Consider the following 21,517-nt stretch of genomic DNA (forward strand, 5'->3'; position numbering starts at 1 on the left):
TTCCCAGAAAAGAAACACCTGGCCTCAAGTGCCTCAAGGTAACCGCTGGTGGTGGGCGGAGCCAGAGCGTGAGCGTCGCCTGCCCGCCGGCCCATGGCTCCCTGCCTTCCTCTCTTAACCCAAGTTTTCACCGCGAACCTGGGACCCGGAGGCTGCTGCCTGGACGAGAGCCTATACTTTGTGGCTAAAGGTGAGACATCAGTGACTAAAGCCCTGAAATTGTTAAGTCAAGGCGTGTGCCCATGTTGAGCAAGTCCAGCATGTAAAAATCTAACTTTGTATCAGCTTCTAATTGGTTTCATTATCAAGAGACTTAACCGGGGCTGCTGCTCTTGTTTTCAAATCTTTACTTAGGGTTTTTCAAACGATTTCTTCTGCCTTTGTGATAAGATAACCATAGAAAATAAGGATATGCTATTTATGAAAGAATCACATCTACCAGCGCATTTTCTAGAATTCTGTGTGCGGTCTCTGCTGGGGGAAGGCAAGCGGGCTCGCCCGGCCACCGAGCAAAGGTGCGGGCGACAGGGCCGCGGTGGCGGGTTCGGTGGCTCTCTCCGGCTGTGAGTCCCGGGTCCCCCGCTTCTCCCGCCCGCTCACGCTGCACGGAGCCCACGCTCCTGGGAAGCCGGAGCCGCAGACGTAGTGCCGGACGAGAGGCCGGCTGCGGAGGTCGCCCCACCCCCGTTCCCAGGGCGCTTGCGCGATGCCGGAGAGCTCCCGGTGGCCACGCCTCCCCGTGCGGGTATTTCGGCCCCCGCCGGGGATTGTAGTCCATGCGTGGTGCAGGCCTGTCCCGCTGCTGCAGGCAGTGTGTGGTTGAAGACCTGGGGCAGAAGGGCGTCGGGAAATGTGCTGGTGTTTAGTGAGAACTATCCGAGTGTTTTCCCAGCGTCCGGTTAATCTTGCACTCCTGTGCGTAAAACCGTCATTAATGTGAGGTAGGCATTAGTGTCCCAATTTTGCAGACAGGGAAACTGAGCTTCAGAGGTGTGACAACGCTCTGGGAGGTGGAGGGGCTGTGGTTGGAAACCAGGTTGCTCCTTCCGCTCGGCGGCCCTTGGCCGCGTGTCGTGCCTCGGCGCCGTCTGCCTAGCGCGGCAGTAGCTTACGAAGGGCAGTGCCGGGCGCCCTGGGGAGCTGGTCGGGGATCATCGTCGCGCTGTGCTCGGCTCGCAGCGCCAGGCGCGGGCACGCGGCGCTCAGGCGGCGCAGGCCGGCCGCGCTCACGTTGCGGCAAAAGTCCACGTGCAGGGTCTGCAGCGCGCGCCCGTGCGTCGCCACAGCAGCAAGCGTGCGGTTGGTGACGCGCGCGCAGTTCTCCAGGCGCAGCGCACGCAAGTGCTGGCAGCAGCGCAGTAGGCGCACGAGGCAGTCGTCGGTGACATGGCCGCATCCTGAAAGCGTGACGGACTCGAGGTTGGGGCACCTGCGGAGAGATCGTAGTGACCCCGGGAGGGGCCCGCGGGGTCGCGATTTGCGTCTGCCCTGGGCCGCGCCCGGTCCTGGAGCTCCCAGGCCAGGTTGCCCCCTAACAACGCTGGGACTCTCTGCATATTGTGGGCACGGAAACAGGGAAAGGGACTCAGCAAGTTTAAGGAACTTGGCCTGCGATGCCGCGGCCAGGATCAAAACCAAGGCTTCTGTCCCATTTCCCCTACTTTCTGCCTCTCCATTCCACCAAACTTTAATCTGTGTGGCTTTCAGCCTCGTGAGACGCCCCTGGTCCTGCTGTAGGTGGACAACTCTGGATGTTCTTGGGTTCTCTCCGGACTTGTTTGCTTTGGGGTGAGAGAAGAGATGCTGGGTGACCAATCGAGTCTAGCTTCAAACTTAGGCCTTGATGCTCCTGGGAGGATGGTCAGGTGGGAACAAGGGTTTCCTGTAGGGTGGCTTAGAGACAGGCACGTTCAACCCGTGAATCTGGGGTCGGGACATTTCTTCCAGTATGCCTGGCTCTGGGTTCTAGAGCCCGGGTTTCAGCTCAGTTAACTGAGACAGTTATTGCATGCCCACTGGGATGCCAGCCTAGAAAAGGTCAGGAACCAGAGTGAAGTGGGTATAGTCAGGGCCACTTCTACACAGTTTGGAGGCTCCTCTGCCCCAACCTAACCAGCACCTGCTGCTGAGAAGAATCTTGAGCAGAAGTTAGATTTGGCTTATTTGCGGTGTGACCTTTGCTAAACCACTCACTGAGCTTTAGTTTCTTGGGGGAAGTGGGGCAGGCACAGCAGGGAGGGAATAATGCCTACCGGTGGGGTTGTAGTGAAGATTGAGATGGGGGGTGTAAAGAGCCTTAGGGCCTTTTGTAGGCAATTGTAACTCACTTTTTCTGGGAGCACACAGAACCAGACAGCTTTGCAGTCAAGAAGGACCGGTCTCATGGGCAGGGGCCTTGGCTCCCTGTAGCCAGAAGGAGCTGGTGTCTAGACTGGGGCTTTCCCTTTCCCGATAAGCTTCTCCCTTAACCCCCTGACTGTACCAGACTGGGCACCACCTCATTTCAGGTGCTGAGCCCATTCCACCTCCCCAAGTTCACATGGCTTCTGTAGTCTTCATATCCAATCCTCTGTCTACACCCTGTTGTGTGAATGAGGGCTCAGGTAACTTGTCTGTAACTTATTTGCGCTCTGACCAAGGACAAATGCCTGAGCTGTGCTAGTCCTCCTTATCTGTCAAGCGGGAGAAATTATTACCTTCAGGGTGGTTATGATGATTAAGTGTTTAAGCCACAAAGATGGTGAGTGGTCCCTTTTGTTGTAAGAACCTTTAGAATAATCTTGCTTGTAGGAACAAAACAGAGAAAGCAGACTCCTTCCCTGCCATCCTTCCCGGTTTTCCCGTCTCTCCCTGCCAAGAGCCGATTGCTTAAAGAACCAGATTTGGTGGATATTAGTATCCACTGTGTGCCAGTGCTACTGTGTCATTTAATCCTCTTAGCCTGTGAGAAAGGTGACTTATCCCATTTTAAAGATCAAGAAAGTAGGTTGAAAGAGTGTAAATGTTTGGGCTGGGCTCCCATGGTTGGACAGGAGCAGAGCTGGGAGACTGCGCACGGAACCCTGACCACCAAGCCCTTTGTTCTTTTTGTGTCACTGGGGCCCCTTGCTGCACCCACATGGTGCCACGAGGGGCCTAATCCGTACCTTGTCAGCTCTCTTACAGCAAGAATGGAACAACTTGAGAGCAGGCGTGACCCTCCCGTATATGTCGCTCCAGTCTGATTTCCGGGCCTTGTTAAACCCATCAAGATGGCCTCATCCCGGCAGGGCCTAGCCAAAATGGGCTTTTCTTCCTGCAGCCTTAAAAAAAAAAGGCAGGGCGGGGCCACCACACTGTTTGCTTTCATTCCTGTCATGCTGCCAGTAAACAGCAGCTTTTAAACCTGGGTGGCAGCAAACTGGCGGAGCCTAGTGTGTTACCAACCAAGAGTGCTCTTCCTCAAAGTCAGGACAGGACTGGTAAATACAGGCTGAGAGAGAGGCTGGCAGCGGAAGTCTACTTGTGTGGGCTACCTTAGGCAGGAGGGTGAGACCATGGAGGGTTGCCTGTGGCTCAGCCTCTACCCATGGTAGGCCTGACGGATGAGTACAGGATGTATTTGGGACATACTTACATCAGAAAATTAGGGGCAGCCTGGGTGGCTCAGTCAGCTGAGCTTCCAATTGGCTCAGGTCATGATCTTGTGGTTCCTGAGTTCCAGCCCCACCTCGGGCTCTGTGCTCACAGCTCAGAGCCTGGAGCCTGCTTCGCATTCTGTGTCTTCCTGTCTCTCTGCCCGTCCCCCATTCATGCTCACTAGCTCGCTCTCTCAAAAAATGAATAAACATTTAAACAAATTAATTTCGTCTAAAATTCAAATTTAACTGGATGTCTTGCATTTTTTTTTTTTCCCTAAAATCCAGTAATCCTAGGCTATGGGCAAATCACATGATCTCTCAGAGCTTTGATTTGCTCATTTGTAAAAATAGGCCAAAACACCCTTCCCTAGGGGTACAGTGAGATTAGTAAATTTCTAATGAGGAAACCATTCTTCAATACCACCACCCCTCCTCCCCCTGCAGTCTGGCTTGGTTTGACTAACCCAGAGCACCCTTGCTCTCCTTCCTTAGTTGCATGTCACAAACCTTGGAGTTTGTTTGCTAGGGGAAGAGTGGAGGCGGAAGCTAATAGCTGAGTCTAAGAACCTTTCCCAGGGCCTGACCTTGAAAATAGAGGCCCAGCCAGACCCCCTGAGGTCTTAATGGCTGCCAGGGCGGACAGCTGCCCGAATGCTTCCTCCTTGTGGCAGAAGCAGCTCCAGGACCTGTGAGGCTAAGAGGAAGAGAATCCCCACGACTGTACTCATCATCGTCTGGGGACTGTGCTGTGGACAGGCCGGGACATTCTTCCTCGGGCCTAGTTAGATTCTCCCCCAAATGGAGCTATCTTGGTCTTGTGGTTTGTTCTTCCCTGTCCCCCAGAAGTCTCCTAGAGCTCTAGAATCCAGACCCCACCAAAGCCAGCTCTGCTCAGGAGGTGGCCTACCTGTCGCACACCTGGAAGAGGAAATCATTGACCAGACTCTCATGCCGGCTGCAGATGGTCCTCTGGAAGGCGCTCTTGAGCCAGTCCTCAATACTGCACACCTGCACGCGACTAGAGTACCAGCAGATGGAGAGGCTCCTGAGGGCTGGGCTCAGCAGGAAGTTGTCCTTCTTGAGTTCCACGAGGGAGTGAAAGTGCAGCAGGGGCCAGAGTGTGGGGTCCTCAAACACGTCCTGGAGCTGGGGGCAGGTCCTGGCAAGGTTCTTCCTGCTGTCCTTGTCCAGGAAGGAGAAGAGGTGCAGCAGGCACTCCCGGTTGAGCTGGGTGAGATGCATGGCGTGCAGCAGCCACAATGTGTGGCCAGAGCCCGGGGACCTGCCCTACCTCCTGCTCCTCCTCCCCCGCTCTGGGCTGGTGGACATATATGGTTGAGGAATGGTGTTTATTTTTGGCTAACAACTGGTGCTGAAGCTCTGAGAATGGGGCGGGGGGGGGGGGGGTGGGGAAGCCAAGATCCAGACATACGTGTAGCAGTCTGTGGTTCGGCTTATGTTCAGAGGAATTGAAAATCCTGGCAGAAAAGCAGGCTATTGAAGTTAAATAGCTTCCTTAAAAGGGATTTCTTTCCCTTTTAGCTGACAGTGGTGCTTAGCAGAGAGCTCTCTTGGCTCTTCCCAAGGCACTTTCATTGGAGGGTGGATGGCCAGACCACCTGTCTAGGCCTGCAGTCTCCGCTCACTGGGAGAGACCCTAATTATAAATTGTACGTTTTCATTTTCTAGTGTATCAATAGGAGTATTCTGTTTGACTTAGTAGGAAGCAGCCTGTTGTCTAGAGAGCGAAGGGTGACAGTTCTGTGTGCAGAGGGGGAAGGTGAAGCCATGGGTAATGCCCCCTTTCCTGTGAGTTTTGCAGGCCAGGCTGGACCACCTTCAAATCCTGCTACCCTCCACCAGGCGACTGGACTGCCTTGGCCTCCCAGCTGGCTGTTTTTACCTTGAGTTGTTTCGCAAAGCTTCCCCTCAAGTAGCTTAGCTGTCAAGGTTCTTCTGTGTGTATTTGTGGAACCTTTTAAGCTTCAGTTTACTTGGCTTTACATCTTACTATTTTTCCGGCTAAGAGCCCTGCTGTATCTCGTCTGTATTTCCCAAAATGTCAGGATGGATGAGGTAGCTCTTAGTACAAAACTGCCTGAAACAATTCTAAGTATTTTAGCCTAAGCTTGCCCTTTAAGCCAGCCACACACCATCCTCTTTGTGAATGCCTTCATAACCGGGCCCCTGAGCCTAGGCAGGCTGCCTGGAGGCATCATCCCTTAAGTTCTCCTTTCCTGACGTAATTTAGATTTCTCAGTACGTGGATCTATTTTCTAATACTCCACTCCCACTCCCATCCCGGATTCTACCATCCCGGATCCTACTGTATTCTGCTATTGTGAATTACCGGTATTGTATGCCCCTCTGTTAGTTTGTTTGGGGGAAGAAGCCAAAGGCTGCATGCTGCCTCATGAGGCATGGACCAGCTATTTCTCGGCTCCAGGAAACACCATCTAAGTAAGTTAGCTTTGTTCATTCTCCCATTTGATTGGAATTGGACATAAGGGGATACTAGGTGTCCAGTTGTGTGGCTATAATGCAGATGAATGCAGACTAAGGCTTAGTCATTCCTGGTGCAGCTTTGCCTTTGAAATAAGCATGATGCAGGGGTGCCTGGGTGGCTCAGTCAGTTGACTGTCTGACTTCGGCTCAGGTCATGATCTCGCAGTTTGAGTTCAAGCCCTGCACTAGGCTCGCTGCTGTTGGCACAGAGCCCACTTCGGATCCTCTGTCCCCTTCTCTCTGCCCCCCCTGGAGCCCACCACTCTCTCTGGGAAATAAACCCCAAACAAAACAAACCATAATTCAGCTAAGGAAACCTCTGAGACACCAGACTTAGCGGTCCCGTGTGCTTAGTTACCCCAGCACGGCCAAGGCGAAGTGGAAAGGGTGACTTTTCTTAAAAACATACACCAAGAGACAGCTAAAAGAAGCATTTCTCAAGGAAAGGGTCACTAGTCACAGCTAATGTTCCAGACTAACCATTTTAATGGTTCACAAGTACAGCTGACAGCCACGGCCCCTCTTTGGCTCTCGTTGCACTTAGCCAGTCTAACGGTATGCTCGGCTGGGTTTTAATAGAAAGCCTTACGATCTCCACTTTCCCTCCCAGTTCCTTTCCAAACCAGTACTTTTCAGAGGGCTGACCTCTTAGAAATAGGTGGTTCTTTGAACTTCTTAAAAGGTTGGCCACTGGCAAGTCCTTGTGGTCTGTTGTGGCGTCCACAGAGTCCTGAGGCCCTGCTGGAACAGTTCCAGGCTGGCAGGGCCAACGTTCAGAGCCTGGGGGAGGGGAGGAATATCCCAGAACAGGGGGTGGGCCCATGGAGAGTGGTGCGCCTGCAGGGAGGGTCTGGACCGCCAGGGTGCTGTTGACAACTACTGCTCCCAGTTGACCTGTGAGCCTCTGACCAGCACAGCTACCTATGGGAGCTGGAGGCAAAACCATGTGCGCTTCTGGCACCTCTGTCTCCAAAGGTGGAAGACTGACAGGAGCAGGCCAATAAGTAAGAGGGAAAAAGGAGGGATGTGGACGGGGGAGAGGGGGATGGTTCTTGTGTTTTCATTCTCCAGGGACCATGGGGGCAGAGGGGTCGTGTATATATATATATATAGGAGCTTACTGAAAACCAGAATGTTTATTTCTTAACAGTGGCACTTTATTTGCCTGTCTTACTTTACAAGGTGACCAAGAAACATCCTTTGCTCAGAGCCCAAAAGCCAGTTCCTCAGGGTGGGGTCTAGCTCTGAAGGAGGCAAGCAGACGGCACTTGATAGGACGAGCTGTGCCAGGAGAGGCAGGGTGATCTCACTTGGCTCTGGTGCACACGGGCTGCTCCTCCAGCACCTGACTGCAGGTGCCAGGGTGTCCCTTCCTGCCACTACCTGTCCCTGCAAGTCACTCCATCCCGGCCTCTGTACTCTGGCGGCCCCAGATAGGGAGGGTTGAGAAGCAAACTGCTGACTGACTGACAAGGCCCATGGCTGGAGCAAGTGTACCATTACTTCCTTGGCTCCCATGAAAGGAGCTCAGAAATAATAGCCAAGAGGAAAGAGACCAGAAATTTAATGATACGTTCATCCATAAAACAGTTCAGGTTGGTGAAGCAGAAAAGGGATGTGATTACAACATAAGTGAAATTAGTCACTTGCACAGTTAATCCTCTCGCATCACACAAACGAGGCTTTCGCGGCAAACGGTCACATCAGACACAACCAGCACCGGCGGAGGGCAGGGCGCTCTGGAGTCCATCATGCTCAGACCTGCGAGGCGATGCGGAGACCTTGCCCTCCAGCATGACCCACCACGTGGCTGCCTCTTCCTGCACCGCAGCCCGTTCCTGTGGCTACACCCCAGTCCCCTGGGACCGGTGCCCTGGCCGCAGAAACAGACTGCTCACGAGCCTTTTCAGGGCCCAGTGAAGAGGCCACTTGAGCCACAGGGTACATGAGGGAGTTTAGGGGACGCTGGGGGCCGAAGTGGGAGAAGCGTATCTAAATAGACTTATGTACACTAGACCAATGAAAGAGGTTTGGCTGTTAAGAAATAAAGATGTCCCCAACTGCAGAACCAAGCTGCTGAGTAGGTTCCCCAGGTGAGATACACATTCAACACTTGACCGGGGCCTGTACACTTCACTGGTTTAATTCTATTACATTTGTCATCACTAGACACTGAGTAGAATACAGTGGATAAGCAAAGGTTTCTCCACCATGGAGAGAGATTTGTGTTGCCACAAACTGTTTCTATCACCCACCTGTGTGGGAGGACTTCTGAGGAAGTTTTCTTGTTCCAGGGGAGAGGTGTGACAGCATGAGGCACCACCTCAGCATAAGCTCTCTGCGCGAGAAGCCACACACACACACAGACGACATGGCACAAGGGGAAAGCCCTGAAGAGCACACAAAGATCAGCCTTTAAAATAGGTGTGATAAGGCTACACAGTTAAATTTTGTAAATACGAATAGGCACATTTACATCACTGGTGTTCAAATGCACAGTTCAAATGGATCCAATCACTTTTCCAAACAGCCTTCCTTCATAACACCATTCAAACATTCTGCTTAAGTAAAATCAAGCACTAAAAATACTCTAAAAATTCAAAGAGGAAATGTGTCCATCTCTTAAGCCAACGATGTTACCTGTTGACCACCTTCCCCCAGCAAAGCAGTCTGGCTGTCACTAAGTTCCTTTTGGTACGAAAAGACAGTTTTTCTCCACCAATATCAACACTGCCCAAGGCTTTATTGTTGAAGTCATAGCAGCTGCCCATTAAGAGGGAATAATCTAAGTGCAAATGTTAGAAGTCACAGCTATATACCATCTCAGTAAAAGAGCCTGAATTCATAGGGGATACTGAACAAAAATCAAAGAAGATGCACATTCCAAGTTCAATTACATGTGGTGTTAATATATTAATAGGTCAAATTATGTGAAACTTTCACTTTTGTAGATCAAAAAAGCAAATACCACAAACTTCCTATGGTTCAACCTAATGTAATTTAGAAGTGTAAACTATTTAAAATATATGTTGCCCTCTTAATTATCTTCCTAGACTCTGTTTCTAAGGTGTCAGACCTAAACATAAAGGCAAAGCTTTTTTCTCTGGAGTGAAAATTTAGACCACTGCTATCTAAGAGAACTGCCCTAGACCTAAGCAGTCCTATGCCACACGTGGCTGCTGAGCACTTGGAATGTGGTTTGTGTGACCAAAGAAGTGAGTTTGAAATTTAATTGAAAAAAATATATAATGTTTATTTTTGAGGGGGGGGGGATGGGAGGGGCAGAGAGAGAGGAGATACAGAATCCGAAGCAGGCTCCAGGCTCTGAGCTGTCAGCACAGAATCTAATGTGGGGCTCGAACTCAGGAACCAAGAGATCATGACCTGAGCCACAGTTGAACATTTAACCTTCTGAGCCACCCACGCGCCCCTAAATTTAACTTTACTTAAAATTTAACCACATATAACTGGTGACCACCATAGTGGATAGTACAAGTTTCGACACAATTGCAGTTTTTCCTGGCTATGTTAAAGTGTTGAGCAGCTGATTTTTGCTCTGAGAGAATAGGAGATATACCTAGCTAATACTGAAATGGAGCCACATCTTCTCTTGCAACTTCAAATATCCACCCTGAGGACAGCTGTTAGACTTTATTTTACATTCATGCACTTAAAACTTGACAGTTTTTTCTTTTAATAGAAAAAAACAAGATTACCAAAAAGTCTGGTAGGTTGGCTTAATATGAAATACATTCTGCCCCTTGTGACTTGTAGACACTTGAGAAGAAAATAAAGGCTGGAATGAGAGATGAACCCGAAAACAGTGCCCAGTCCTAAGGTGCAACCCTCTCTGGGAGTCCCTTTCTCTGATTCCTTCATCAGTGCTGCCACTGCCCCCCACCCCACCCCCAAATCAACAAACCTGGAACACTTGCAGAAATCACAATTACCTTTCTTAGATGGAATTCTGGTTCCAAATTTCAATTTGAGTTAAATCTTAATGGAGCCTGTACCTATGTTTCTTGAACACAGTTTTAAAACCAAGACTGCTAAACTCAAGAATAGAAACTCTCTGTTCACAGTGAGAATATTTTCAGCTTGCTCTGCTATCAGGATAGGCCAGTGGGAGTTGTTAAAACCCAAAGTAGCAAAGACTCAAATTTCCTTCTGGGAAGTGTAGGTGATGGTCAAATCAGCTCTGGAGGTCAGCATCTCAACTTGAGATGGCCAAGCAAGAAATAAGGCAAAAGTGGACATGTAGTTCCTTCCATCCAGCACCACAGACAGTGGGGGAACTAGAGTCTGGTTCTAAAGGCAAACAAGCTGTGGTCTCCTCACCTGACAGTATCTATACCGTGTAGCTGAGTCACAGACATTTTTAAACACTAAATGTATCTGGTCTTATCTGGACTTTTCTGTACTCTTCTCTCCATGAAAACACACGCAAGCAAAAAATAACCCCGAAACAAAATAAAACTTCAAAGGACTAATTCTTGAATTTGCAGTACAGGTACAAGTGATCCAACAAATTTATTTAATCAGTGCTGATAAGCAGCAGCCTTGAGAGATACCAAGAGCAGCAACCACCTGGTCTACTTAATGATGCTCTCCCAGTTACCTCTTACAATCGAAAAGAACGATTACTGACAGTCACTGAAATCTTGTGGGCCACAAATGATGTGCGCACATGATCCCGGATTTCGAGTCCACCTGATCTCCCATTACAGCTGTGAAAGGCAGCAGGCAGTTCTGCTCTTCGCAATCAGGAACATATCTTGCTTTCAGCATGTGACAGTAACAAAGCATTGATGTAAATGTGCCTCAAAGTGAGAATTGAAAACATTAATATAAAAAAAGTCAAATAGAACTAAGTTCTTGAAACTACATATAAAAACAATTATTACAACTAAAGCAGCAAATCAAAGTATCTGCTGAGGTTTTCTGGTAGAACTAAAAAAAAAATTAGTTGGTGCCCATGTTTAATATGTCACTACCATTGACAAAACTAAACCAAAAATAGGAAATTGAAAAGTGCATAATGAAATTAAATCTCGGATCAAGTATTTACGGAAAACTGGAAATGTTTGTCCGGTATAGTTGACAAATAATGATTTAAAGGAGGTATTAAAGTTTATCTGATCCAGCTTTGGCCTGGCGTTCCACATAAAAAAGGATGTAGGCCTTTGCCTTCACAACGGTGTCTTCATCAGTCAACGTTACAGTACTGTCATTGAAATGGAACCAGCGACCTTCATGAGTTGCATATGCTGTGTAATGTCCAGAACCGACCCTATAAGGAAACGTAAAAAAAATGAAAGAAAAGGACTACAGAAGTAACAGAAGGATCTGCGCAATCATATAATCTGTTAGATATGCAATAAATTATAAATACTGTAATAAAGAATAAGCCCTAGGGACTTGTGGTTTAAGATGGCGGACTAAACTCGTGTGTATGTTCCTCAAAACTCACGGAAGTAACAATGAATGTGCAGGCATTGGAAATAGAGGGAAGAGGGCCATTGAATGAGCAGGAACTGAAGATGTTCTACATCACCTAAAAGCAGTGTTCACATAGCACTGGGTTAATGGAAACACCAAAGGGGCCAAGGAGCTCAACCTAACAAGCATGGGTCTAGGCTTATGGACACATGGAAAAGTGAGGAACAGATTTCCATCACAGCCTTGGAAAAAACCTGAGCTTAAGAAAGTAATCTGCCTCCAGGAAAGGGCTTTTCTCTTTCAGCATGACCCACCCACTCAGCCATACAGTCAGCCCTATAGTCAGCCCTCCCAGGTGAGAGAAAAGCCTCAGGTAGAACAGACACTTTTCGTAAATGCTAGACAAACCCTTACCATTTATCAATAATAATCTCATCATCTATTAGGATTCTAAATAGCCCCAAATCATCAAACCCTTGGGGGGGCAGCGGTGGGGACACAGTATGAAAGAAAAGTACTGGGAAGAACAAGCAATTAACCACTAACAAATTTAATGCAGAAAACCAAAGAGCTTTAAAAATTCTTATTAATACCAATGGTTTAAAAAAGATAGCGCAATCATAAAACAAAAATGTTTGTTAGGAAAAGGAGTTACCAGAAAAATGGGATTGCCATGGTATCAAAAATGTCATCTTCAATTTGGGTACAGATGAAATCCAAATTGGTGATTTGGAAAAATAGGCCATGGCAGTCTTAAGAAACAGAGATGGAAATCATTAAACAACGGTTAAAATGTGGAAAAGAACCAGAAAATTCACTATATAATAGTCACCCCTTGTCCTCAGTTTCCCTTTCCACGGTTCAGTTTACCACAGTCAGCTGCGGTCCAAGAGATGATGCTTTCTAATATATTGTCCAAAGGTCAAGAGAAGCCTAACACTGTCACAATTATAATTAATATTATAATTGTTTATAAATTAAGCTATCATAGGTATGTCTGTATGTACATGAAAAAATAAAGTGTATATATAGGATTTGTTACCATGATTGTAAGCATCCACTTGGGAGTCCTGGAATGTATCTTTGCAGATACGGAGGGATTGCCACACATGTAACAGGGAGAGAATGGGGTGGAACAAACAATATTTCCATGAGCTGAGGACACCAAAGAGTGTCCCTATCAACTACTAAGCCAGGAATACATCTACTATAATTTCTTAAATCCGAAGAGAGAGGATCCTATAACCTTCCAGTAAGTAAAAGAAGGTTGCCTATAAAGAGATGAGAATCAGACCTGTAGTGGACTTGGCCCTGGAATGATGAAGTCAAGGGAGCAATGTCTACAAAGTTCTGAGGGAAAAGGGTTCTCAACACGGATAGGGGTTTGTCCATGTTTAAAAGTAAAATAGCCATTCTCAAGGAATCAGAAAGCATAAACTAATAACAAAATTACCAGAAAAAAATTATTCAATAAAATAAAAAAATCTTTAAACAGATGATATGAAGTAAGTTACTCCAAATAATTTCCCATTTTCCCCTAATTTAAAAGTCAAATGGCAAAGGAAATAAACAACTTTGGAGTAAAGCCTACTGAGGATTTTGTGGACAAATAGGTTCTCAATGCTGAGCTCAAATGAACCCTTCTCCATTTTGCTTTCATGTGCCTTTTCTTCTAACTTCACAACATCCCCTCCAGAACATTCGTTGACACCACGACTGAAAGAAAGTTCTACCTCACCTGTGTTATGTATCTGAAACCATTTTTAAGGAGTTGACGGAGAATGATCAAGAGTGGTGCAAAATTGCAGGTCTTCGCTGTGCTTTTTATTTATTTTTTTTAGCGTTTACTTATTTTTTGAGACAGAGACAGAGTGTGAGTGGGGAAGGGGCAGAGAGAAAGGGAGACACAGAATCAGAAGCAGGCTCCAGGCTCTGAGCTGTCAGCATACACCCTGACGCGGGGCTCGAACCCACAAACTGTGAGATCATGACCTGAGCTGAGGCTGGAAGCTTAACTGACTGAGCCACCAAGGTGCCCCTTTGCTGTGCTTTTCGAAAACCAATCATAAGAAAAGCCACTGACACACTTACCCAGAACCATGGTGCACCACCACAGCAGCAAGGTCATACAGGCAGCTCTCCGGGCCACTGTTCTCAGGCTATAGAACAAGGGAGAAGACATCCAGGACTGAGTTAGGAGCAGGGGTCAATGACACCCCAGCTCCTATCAATGTGAAGACTTAATTTTACTGAAAAGCCATCTTAGCACCTCCTAGCAAAGGTAATTAATTTACCATACCTCTAGTAAGTAGCATTTCATGTCTAGGCCTCTCAATGGAAATTCTACATAGGTATCAACTTTGTTTCTTAAATATGCAGTCCAGTGAAATCGTTTCAGATGTAAGCATAGTACCTGGATGAGAGATAAGGACAAAGATTGTAAAAAAAAAAAAAACAAAAACACCTAATTTCCCTTTCAGTAAAATTAGCTACTTGGTACTAATACCTCTCAGTAATATTTTAGGTGGCCTATCAGTTCTTTTTTTTTTTTTTTTGAACCTTGATAGTACTTTCTTCCACATACCTTATTATGATATTGTGATTTATAATAAATATAACACCTGAAATTAATACAACACTGTAGTTAACTGACTGGAAATAAAAACTAGAAAATATATATGCTAAGGGTTTAGGAGCTGTATGGAAAGGGGGTTAAGACCTGATATACACACACATATATATATTATATACATATATATATTATATATATATTACATACATATATATTATATATATACACTGTATTTTCTAAAATAATTATATATACTTTATATAAGGTTATATATTTAATTAGACTTATATAGTATATATATTATATATGTATTTCCACACAGCTCCTAAACTGTTAGAATTTCCAAAGGGATGGCCATATAGGTGTCTTTGTTATGCCAATAAAGTAACTTGTTGACTGCCTCAAAGGATCGGGCGTGGTTGCCAGGGGTCCAACCATGTGATTACAGAATTGGAACTTTCAGTCTCCCCAACCCAACTCTCCAGGTAGGGCAGAGGGGCTGAAAGTTGAACAACTGCCAACAGCCAATGACTTAATCAGCCATGCCTATGTAATGAAGGCTCCATAAAAATCGTAAAGGAGAGGTTTGGAGAGCTTCCAGATGGGGAACCAGAACACTTCAAAGTGCTACTGTGCCAGGCCCAAACTCCACAAGGACAGAAGCTCCTCTGTTCAGGACCCTGCCCTATGCATCTCCTCATATACATGTCTAGCCTGTTGGGCAGAAGCATAAAGTAACAAGCTGCATTTGCTGGGCTTCTGAAGCAGAGGTAGTCTTATGGGACTGAGCCCTGAACCTGTGGAATCTGATCACTATCACCGGCTTTGACAGTGTCAGAGTTGCACTGAATTGTAGGACACCCAGCTGGCTGCTTAGCAGTGGTGTGATAGGAAACCATCCTCTCCACATACTGGAAATTGTGATCAGGACACATTAATTATACATTCTCAAAGGGTTTATTTACCTCTTGCTGAAAACTCTAGAGACCAATATAGAATAGATCACATAGGCTAAAGTTACAAAAATAATTTGTCTTCTCATCAATCATAAACATTTTTCCCCTCAAAATTGCATAATTTGAAACTCCATGCTTACCTTGGGTAGTTTCTGAATCCAAAACTTTTTAGTGGATTTTTGTTTCTTTTTGCATTTGTGGCACATATATAACTCTGTCTCATCGAGTTCTTCTAAGTCAGTAAAACTGCGAAGACAATCTAAAACCAAATTGATTTTGGCGACATTAAAACAGAAAGCCTTCTATAGAGACAGTGTGCTGTAGAAAACAGACTGAACTTTGAAGCTGGACAACTATGGCTCAAATCTCAGCTTTATTAGCTTTGTGACCTTGGAAAAGTCAGCCTTTCTTGGTTGCAAAATGGATACCAAAAAACCCCAAACAAACCCACTTTGAAGAACTGCTGTGAGGAAAATAACATGTGAAGTTCCTGGCCATTATGTCTGATATCTGGTAGTGATCGTTAACGACAGGTGATACGGTTATTGGGTTTGTTGCTTTTAATGAACAATTAGTCTGGATCATTTTGATGAAAATGGTTTCCTTAAATCCAAGTTTGAGCCGCAACTTTCTCTCAATGTCTTACATTATAGTTGGACAAAGTCAGATCCAACATTTTCAGTCATAACTTACTTAAAAACATGGATTGCAGGAAACGACATTACTGACCTTCCTACTATACCTCCAGTGAATCCTTTGTTCTAGGCTCTAGTCTGAATCCACTAGACAAACCACAGATAGTTGTTTTTGTTTTTTTTTTTCTTTTAAAGGTTTAACTGTGTAATCTGGGGTTTGGTGTACTGCAGCCCCAAGCCAAATCCAGCTAGTTGGTTTTGTAAATAAAGTTTTCTTGGAACACAGACACACCCACTCATTTATATATCATCTGTAACTGCTTGTACACTTAACAGCAAAGTAGTTGGGATGCAGAACTTCTGTGCAATAATGCCTAACATATTTATATCTGGCCTTTTATAGGAAAAGTTTGCCAACTCCTATTGTAATCAGTAAGGTATGTATTGTTCTGTAGAGAAATAATAGTCTTTTTAGAGAAGAATATGAATGCCTGTACCCAGCCCTCAGGTAAAAAAAATGGATTCTCTCTAGTACTGGAGGAGCCAGACTTTATGTATATATACGGCTTCCCCTAGAGTTCTGCAGTGAACGACCTAAACGGCCATGTGTGGGAGCCCTGCTAGGAGTTTCCTGTATCTTCCCACTCACAAACCCCGTATTTCCCCCTAGAAATAGCCATTATCCTGAATTCTGTACTGTCTTTTTGCTTGCCTCTCTAGACCACATATATGCACATATGCATCTTTAAACAATATAATGTTTGAAAAGTTGGGTAGCAAGCACAAACCTATCTATATAAGGAAAAGGGACACTGGTCTCTGTACTCAAGAGTTTTCAGGTCATAGTCCATGCGGGCTTCCATGAGACAGTATAAGGAAGAGCCTGGGAGTGCACGGGCCAATGTGTGGAAAAGGGGACCATGCATTCTTTGTGGGATTTTTTTGAGGTATAACTGGCACATATTATTTTCAGCTGCACAACATAATTCAATATTTGTACTGTGAAATGATCACCACAATAAGTCTAATTAATATCCATCACCATACGTAACATAGTTTAATTTTTTTTCCTGTGGTGAGAACTTCTGATTTCTCTTAGCAACTTTTAAACATACAATACAGTATTATTAACTGTAGTCAACATGCTCAAATTGTATCCCAATGACTTACTAACTGCAAGTTTCTACTTTTTGATCCCCTTCACCCATTTTGCCCACCCCCCATCCCTCACCTCTGGTAACTACCAATTTCTTTTCTGTTATCTATGAGCTTGGATTTTTTGTTGTTGGTTTGGTTTGTTGTTGTTTTTGTTGTTGTTGTTGTTTGTTTTTTTTTTTTAGATTTCACATAGAAGTGAGATCATAAGGTATTTGTCTTTCTCTGACTTGTTTAACTTAGCATAATGCCCTTGAGTTCCATCCATGTTGTTGTAAATGGCAAGCAAGATTTCATTCTTTATGGCTGAAATATTCCATTGTATAAATATGTTGTCTTTATCCATTCATGTAACAGTTGCTTCTATATCTTGATTATTGTAAATAATGCTGCAATGAACATGGGGATCATTTATATCTTTTCAAGTTAGTATATTCATTTTCTTTGGGAAAATACCCAGAAGTGGAATTGCTGCGTCATCTGGTAGTTCTACTTTAATTTTTTGAGGAATCTCCATACTGTTTTCCATAGTGGCTACACCAATACACATTTTGACCAGAGTGTACTCCACATCTCTGCCGACACGTTATTTCTTATATTTTTGATAACAGCCATTCTGACAGTTGTGAGGTGATACTTCATTGTGGTTTTCATCTGCATTTCTCTGATTATTAGTGACGTAGAGCATCTTTTCATATACCTGTTGGCCATCTGTAGGTTATCTTTGGAAAAATGTCTATTAGGATCTTCTGCCCATTTTTTAAATGGAACTGGTTGTTGTTTTGTTGTTTTGCTATTGAATTATATGAGTTCTTTATATATTCTGGATATTAACCCCTTAGCAAATATTATTTGCAAACATTTTCTCCCATTCAGTAGGTTGCCTTCTTATCTTATTTCCTTTACTGTCCAGAAGCTTTTTGGTTTGAAGTTATTCCTCTTCTTCTAAGTAGGCTTCAAGCCCAGTGTGGAGCCCAATGCAGGGCTTGAACTCAAGACCCTGAGATGAAGACCTAAGATAAGATCGAGACTCAAATGCTTAACCATCTGAGCCACCCAGGCACCTCTGAAGTAATCCCTCTTACTTATTTTTCCTTTTGTTGCCTTTGCTTATGGAGACAGATTAAAAAAGTCACTGCCAAGACCTATGTCAAGGAACTTACCTCCTATGTTTTCTTCTAGGATCTTCATGGTTTCAGGTCCTAGGCTCCAGTCTTCAAACCATTTTGAGTTAAAAAAAGTATTCCACTTTCACTCTTTTGCATGTGACTGTCCAGTTTTCCCAACATAATTTATTGAAGAGACCATCCTTTCCCTTGTATATTCTTGGCTCCTTTGTTGTAAACTGACCATGTATGTATGGACTTATTTTTGGATTCTCTATTCTGTCCCACTGATAAATATGTCTGTTTCTATGCCAAAACCATACTGTTTTGATCTGCTATAGTTTTGTAATTTAGTTTAAAAGCAAGGAGTGTGGGGCACCTGGGTGGCTCAGTTGGTTGAGCATATGACTCTTGGTTTCAGCTCAAGTCATGATATCATAGTTTGTGAGTTTGAGCCCCGCATTGGGCTCCATGATGGCACTGTGGAGCCTGCTTGGGATTCTCCTGCTCTCCCACTCTCTGTCTGTCAAAACAAATGACTAAACCTAAAAAAAAAAACCAAACAAAAAAAACAAACAAACAAAAAAACAAGGAGTGTGATGCCTCCTGCCTTCTTCTTCTTTCTCAGGATTTCTTTGGCTCTCTGGGGTCTTTTGTGGTTCCACACAAATCTGAGGATTATTTATTCTACTGTGAAAAATACCATTGGAATTTTTATGGGGTTGCAGTGAATCTGGGGATTGCTTAGGGTAATATGAACACTTTAACAACATTAATTATCCCAATCCATGGGCATGGTATATCTTTCCATTTATTTGTATCCTTTAATTTCTTTCTTCATTCTTACAGTTTTCATTGTACAGGTCTTTTACCTCAGTTAAATTTATTCTTAGGTATTCTTTCTGATGCAACTGTAAAGGGACTATTTTATCTTTCTGACAGTTCATTATTAGTGTATAAAGTGCAATAGTTTTTTGCTATAATGATTTTGATGTTAAAACTTGAATATGCTTTTTGGTGGAATCTTAAGGGTTTTTCTATATATAATTCTGTGTCATCTTTGAAATAGGATGCCTTTTTTTTCCCCTTGCCTAATTGCTCTGGTGAGGATTTTCAATACTATATTGAATAGAAGTGGTGAAGATGGACATCCCTGTTTTATTCTCTGCTCTGGGGAAAGGCTTGCAGCTTTCACCATTCAGTATTATGTTAGGCTGTGGGCTTGTCCTATATGGCCTTTACTATGTTGAGGAAAGTACCCTCTATATCCACTTTAAGAATTTTTATCATAAATGGGTGTTGAATTTTGCCAAATGCTTTTTATGCATCTACTGAGATAACCATAGAATTGTTATCCTTCATTTTGTAATGTGTTGTGTAACACTGACTACCTTGCAGATGTTAAACCTTCCCTGCATCCCTGGAACAAATCCTACCTGATTATGGTATATGAACCTTTAGTGGACAGTTGACCCTTGAACAACACAGAGATTCAGGGCATTGATCCCCTGTGCAGCTGAAAATCCATGTATTAAAAAAAATCCATATATGGCTTTTGACTCCCTCAAAACTTAACTACTGATAGGCTATTGTTAACCAGAAACCTAATAACACAATTGACACATATTTTGTATGTTATATATATTATATACAATACTCTTACAGTAAAGTAAGAAAAAAGGAAAATGTTATTTTAAAAAATCACAAGGAAGGGGCTCCTGGGCTTGTTAAGTGTCTAACTTTTGATTTCAGCTCAGGTCATGATCTTAGGGTTTGTGGGATCAAGCCCCATGATGGGCTCTGTGCTAACAGGAAGGAGCCTGCTTGGAATTCTCTCTCTCCCTCTCTCTGCCCCTCCCCCACTTGGACGCACATGCTTGGTCTCTCAAAATAAATAAGCTTTAAAAATAATCACAAGGAAGAGAAAATACGTTTATAGTACTATACTGTATTAATTGAAACAAATTGCATATAAGCGGACCTGTGTAGTTCAAACCCATGTTATTCCAGGGTCAACAGTATTGTTGAATTCACTTTTTTAATGATTTGTTGAAGATTTCTGCACCTATGTTAATCAGGAACATCAGCTTTTCTTATGGTGCCCTTGTCTTTGGTATCAAGGCCATTGTAACATGGCCTTGTAAAATGAATTTAAAAGTGTTCTCTCCTTGGGGCGACAGGGCAGCTCAATCACTTAAGCATCTGACTTTGGGTTTCAGCTCAGGTCATGATCTCATGGTTCGAATATTCAAGCCCCGCATTGGGCTCTGTGCTGAAGGCATGGAGACTGCTTAGGATTCTGTCTCCCTCTCTCTGCTCCTCTCCTGCTTGCTCTATTGCTCTGTCTCAAAAACAAATAAACATTAAAAAAAAGTGTTCTTTCATTTTCTATTGTTTGGAAAAGTTGGAGAAGGATTGGTATGAATTCTCTAAATGTTCAAAAGAATTCATCACTGAAGTTGTATATAGTCCCTGGCTTCTGTCTGTTGGGAGTTTCTCAATTACTGATTCAATCTCCTTACTAGTAATGTCTGTTCACATTTTCTGTTTCTTCATAGTTCAGTCTTGGTAGATTGTGGGTTTCTAGGAATTTTTCCAGTTCTTCTAGGTTGTCCAGTGTGTGTAACTGTTCGTAATAGTCTCTTAGGATCCTTTGCATTTCCGTGGTATCAGTTGTAATGTCTCCTCTTTCCTTTCAGATTTTGAGTCCTGTCTTTGTCTCCATGAGTCTGGCAAAAGGTCGGTCAATTTTATATTTTCAAAGAACCAGCTATTTCATTGATTTTTTTCTATTGTCTAAAGTCTCATCTATTTCCACTCCAATCTCTGTTATTTCCTTCCTTCTACTAACTTGGGGCTTTGTTCTTTTTCTCATTCCTTTAAGTGTAAAGTTACTTTGTTTATTCGAGATTTTTGTTTCTCGAGGTAGGTATTTATCACTATGAACTTCCCTCCTAGAACTGCTTTTGCCCTTAAGTTTTAGTATGTTTTGTCTCCAGTTTCATTTGTCATAAGGCATTTTTTAAATTTCTCTTTTAATTTCTTCTTTGACCTATTGGTTGTTCAGTAGCATGTCATTTAATCTCCAAATATTTGTGGATTTTCCAGTTTTCTTCTCCTAATTGATGTCCAGTTTCATACTCCTACTATGGTGAGATGTTTGATACGATTTTAATCCTCTTAAATTTATTAAGACTTCTTTTGTGGCCTAACAGATGATCTATCTTGGAGAATGTTCCATGTGCACTTGAGAAGAATGTACATCCTTTTGCTTTTGAATGAAATGTTCTGTACATATCTGTTAAGTCCATCTGGCCTAATGTGTCATTTAAGGCCAATGTTTCCTTACTGAGTCCATCTATGTTGTCCCAAATGGCAAGATCTCATTCTTTTTTATGACTAATATACATCATGTATATCTATCCCACGTTCTTTATCCATTCATCTACTGATGGATACTTGGGTTGCTTCTACATCTTGGCTATTGTAAATAATGCTGCAGTAAACACAGGGGTGGATATATCTTTTG

The 21,517-nt window shown here is 44.0% G+C and overlaps 2 protein-coding genes across 13 annotated transcripts in view; both read right to left on the minus strand.

Annotated features, from left to right (window-relative positions):
• Positions 1–330: 330 nt before the first annotated feature.
• On the minus strand, positions 331–6,182 carry FBXL22 (F-box and leucine rich repeat protein 22). Its single transcript, XM_027067466.2, has 2 exons — positions 4,528–6,182; positions 331–1,429 (listed from the first exon to the last, which is right to left on the minus strand). The coding sequence occupies exons 1-2, from the start codon at positions 4,860–4,862 to the stop codon at positions 1,093–1,095; spliced, it is 672 nt and encodes a 223-aa protein (XP_026923267.2). The 5' UTR covers positions 4,863–6,182; the 3' UTR covers positions 331–1,092.
• Positions 6,183–7,672: 1,490 nt separating this feature from the next.
• USP3 (ubiquitin specific peptidase 3) overlaps positions 7,673–21,517 on the minus strand; it is a 105,935-nt gene continuing 92,090 nt past the window's right edge. For all 12 annotated transcript variants that reach the window (XM_053223912.1, XM_053223911.1, XM_053223918.1 and 9 more), the window contains 4 exons: positions 15,233–15,351; positions 13,864–13,977; positions 13,656–13,723; positions 7,673–11,415 (listed from right to left, as the gene is read on the minus strand). In XM_053223912.1, the coding sequence (XP_053079887.1) occupies positions 11,250–11,415; positions 13,656–13,723; positions 13,864–13,977; positions 15,233–15,351 (467 nt within the window). In that variant the 3' untranslated portion in view covers positions 7,673–11,249. The remainder of the gene's footprint in view (positions 11,416–13,655; positions 13,724–13,863; positions 13,978–15,232; positions 15,352–21,517) is intronic.

The sequence above is a fragment of the Acinonyx jubatus genome, chromosome B3 (genome assembly GCF_027475565.1).
Source record: "Acinonyx jubatus isolate Ajub_Pintada_27869175 chromosome B3, VMU_Ajub_asm_v1.0, whole genome shotgun sequence".
In the NCBI taxonomy this organism is placed as follows: domain Eukaryota; kingdom Metazoa; phylum Chordata; class Mammalia; order Carnivora; family Felidae; genus Acinonyx; species Acinonyx jubatus.

Bases quoted from the DNA above. Each gene is read 5' to 3' on its own strand.
- FBXL22 (XM_027067466.2), bottom strand. From the start codon at position 4,862: ATGCATCTCACCCAGCTCAACCGGGAGTGCCTGCTGCACCTCTTCTCC. The intron at 1,430-4,527 runs GTAGGCCACCTC...ATCTCTCCGCAG, and splicing joins CTCTTCCAGGTGTGCGACAG to GTGCCCCAACCTCGAGTCCG.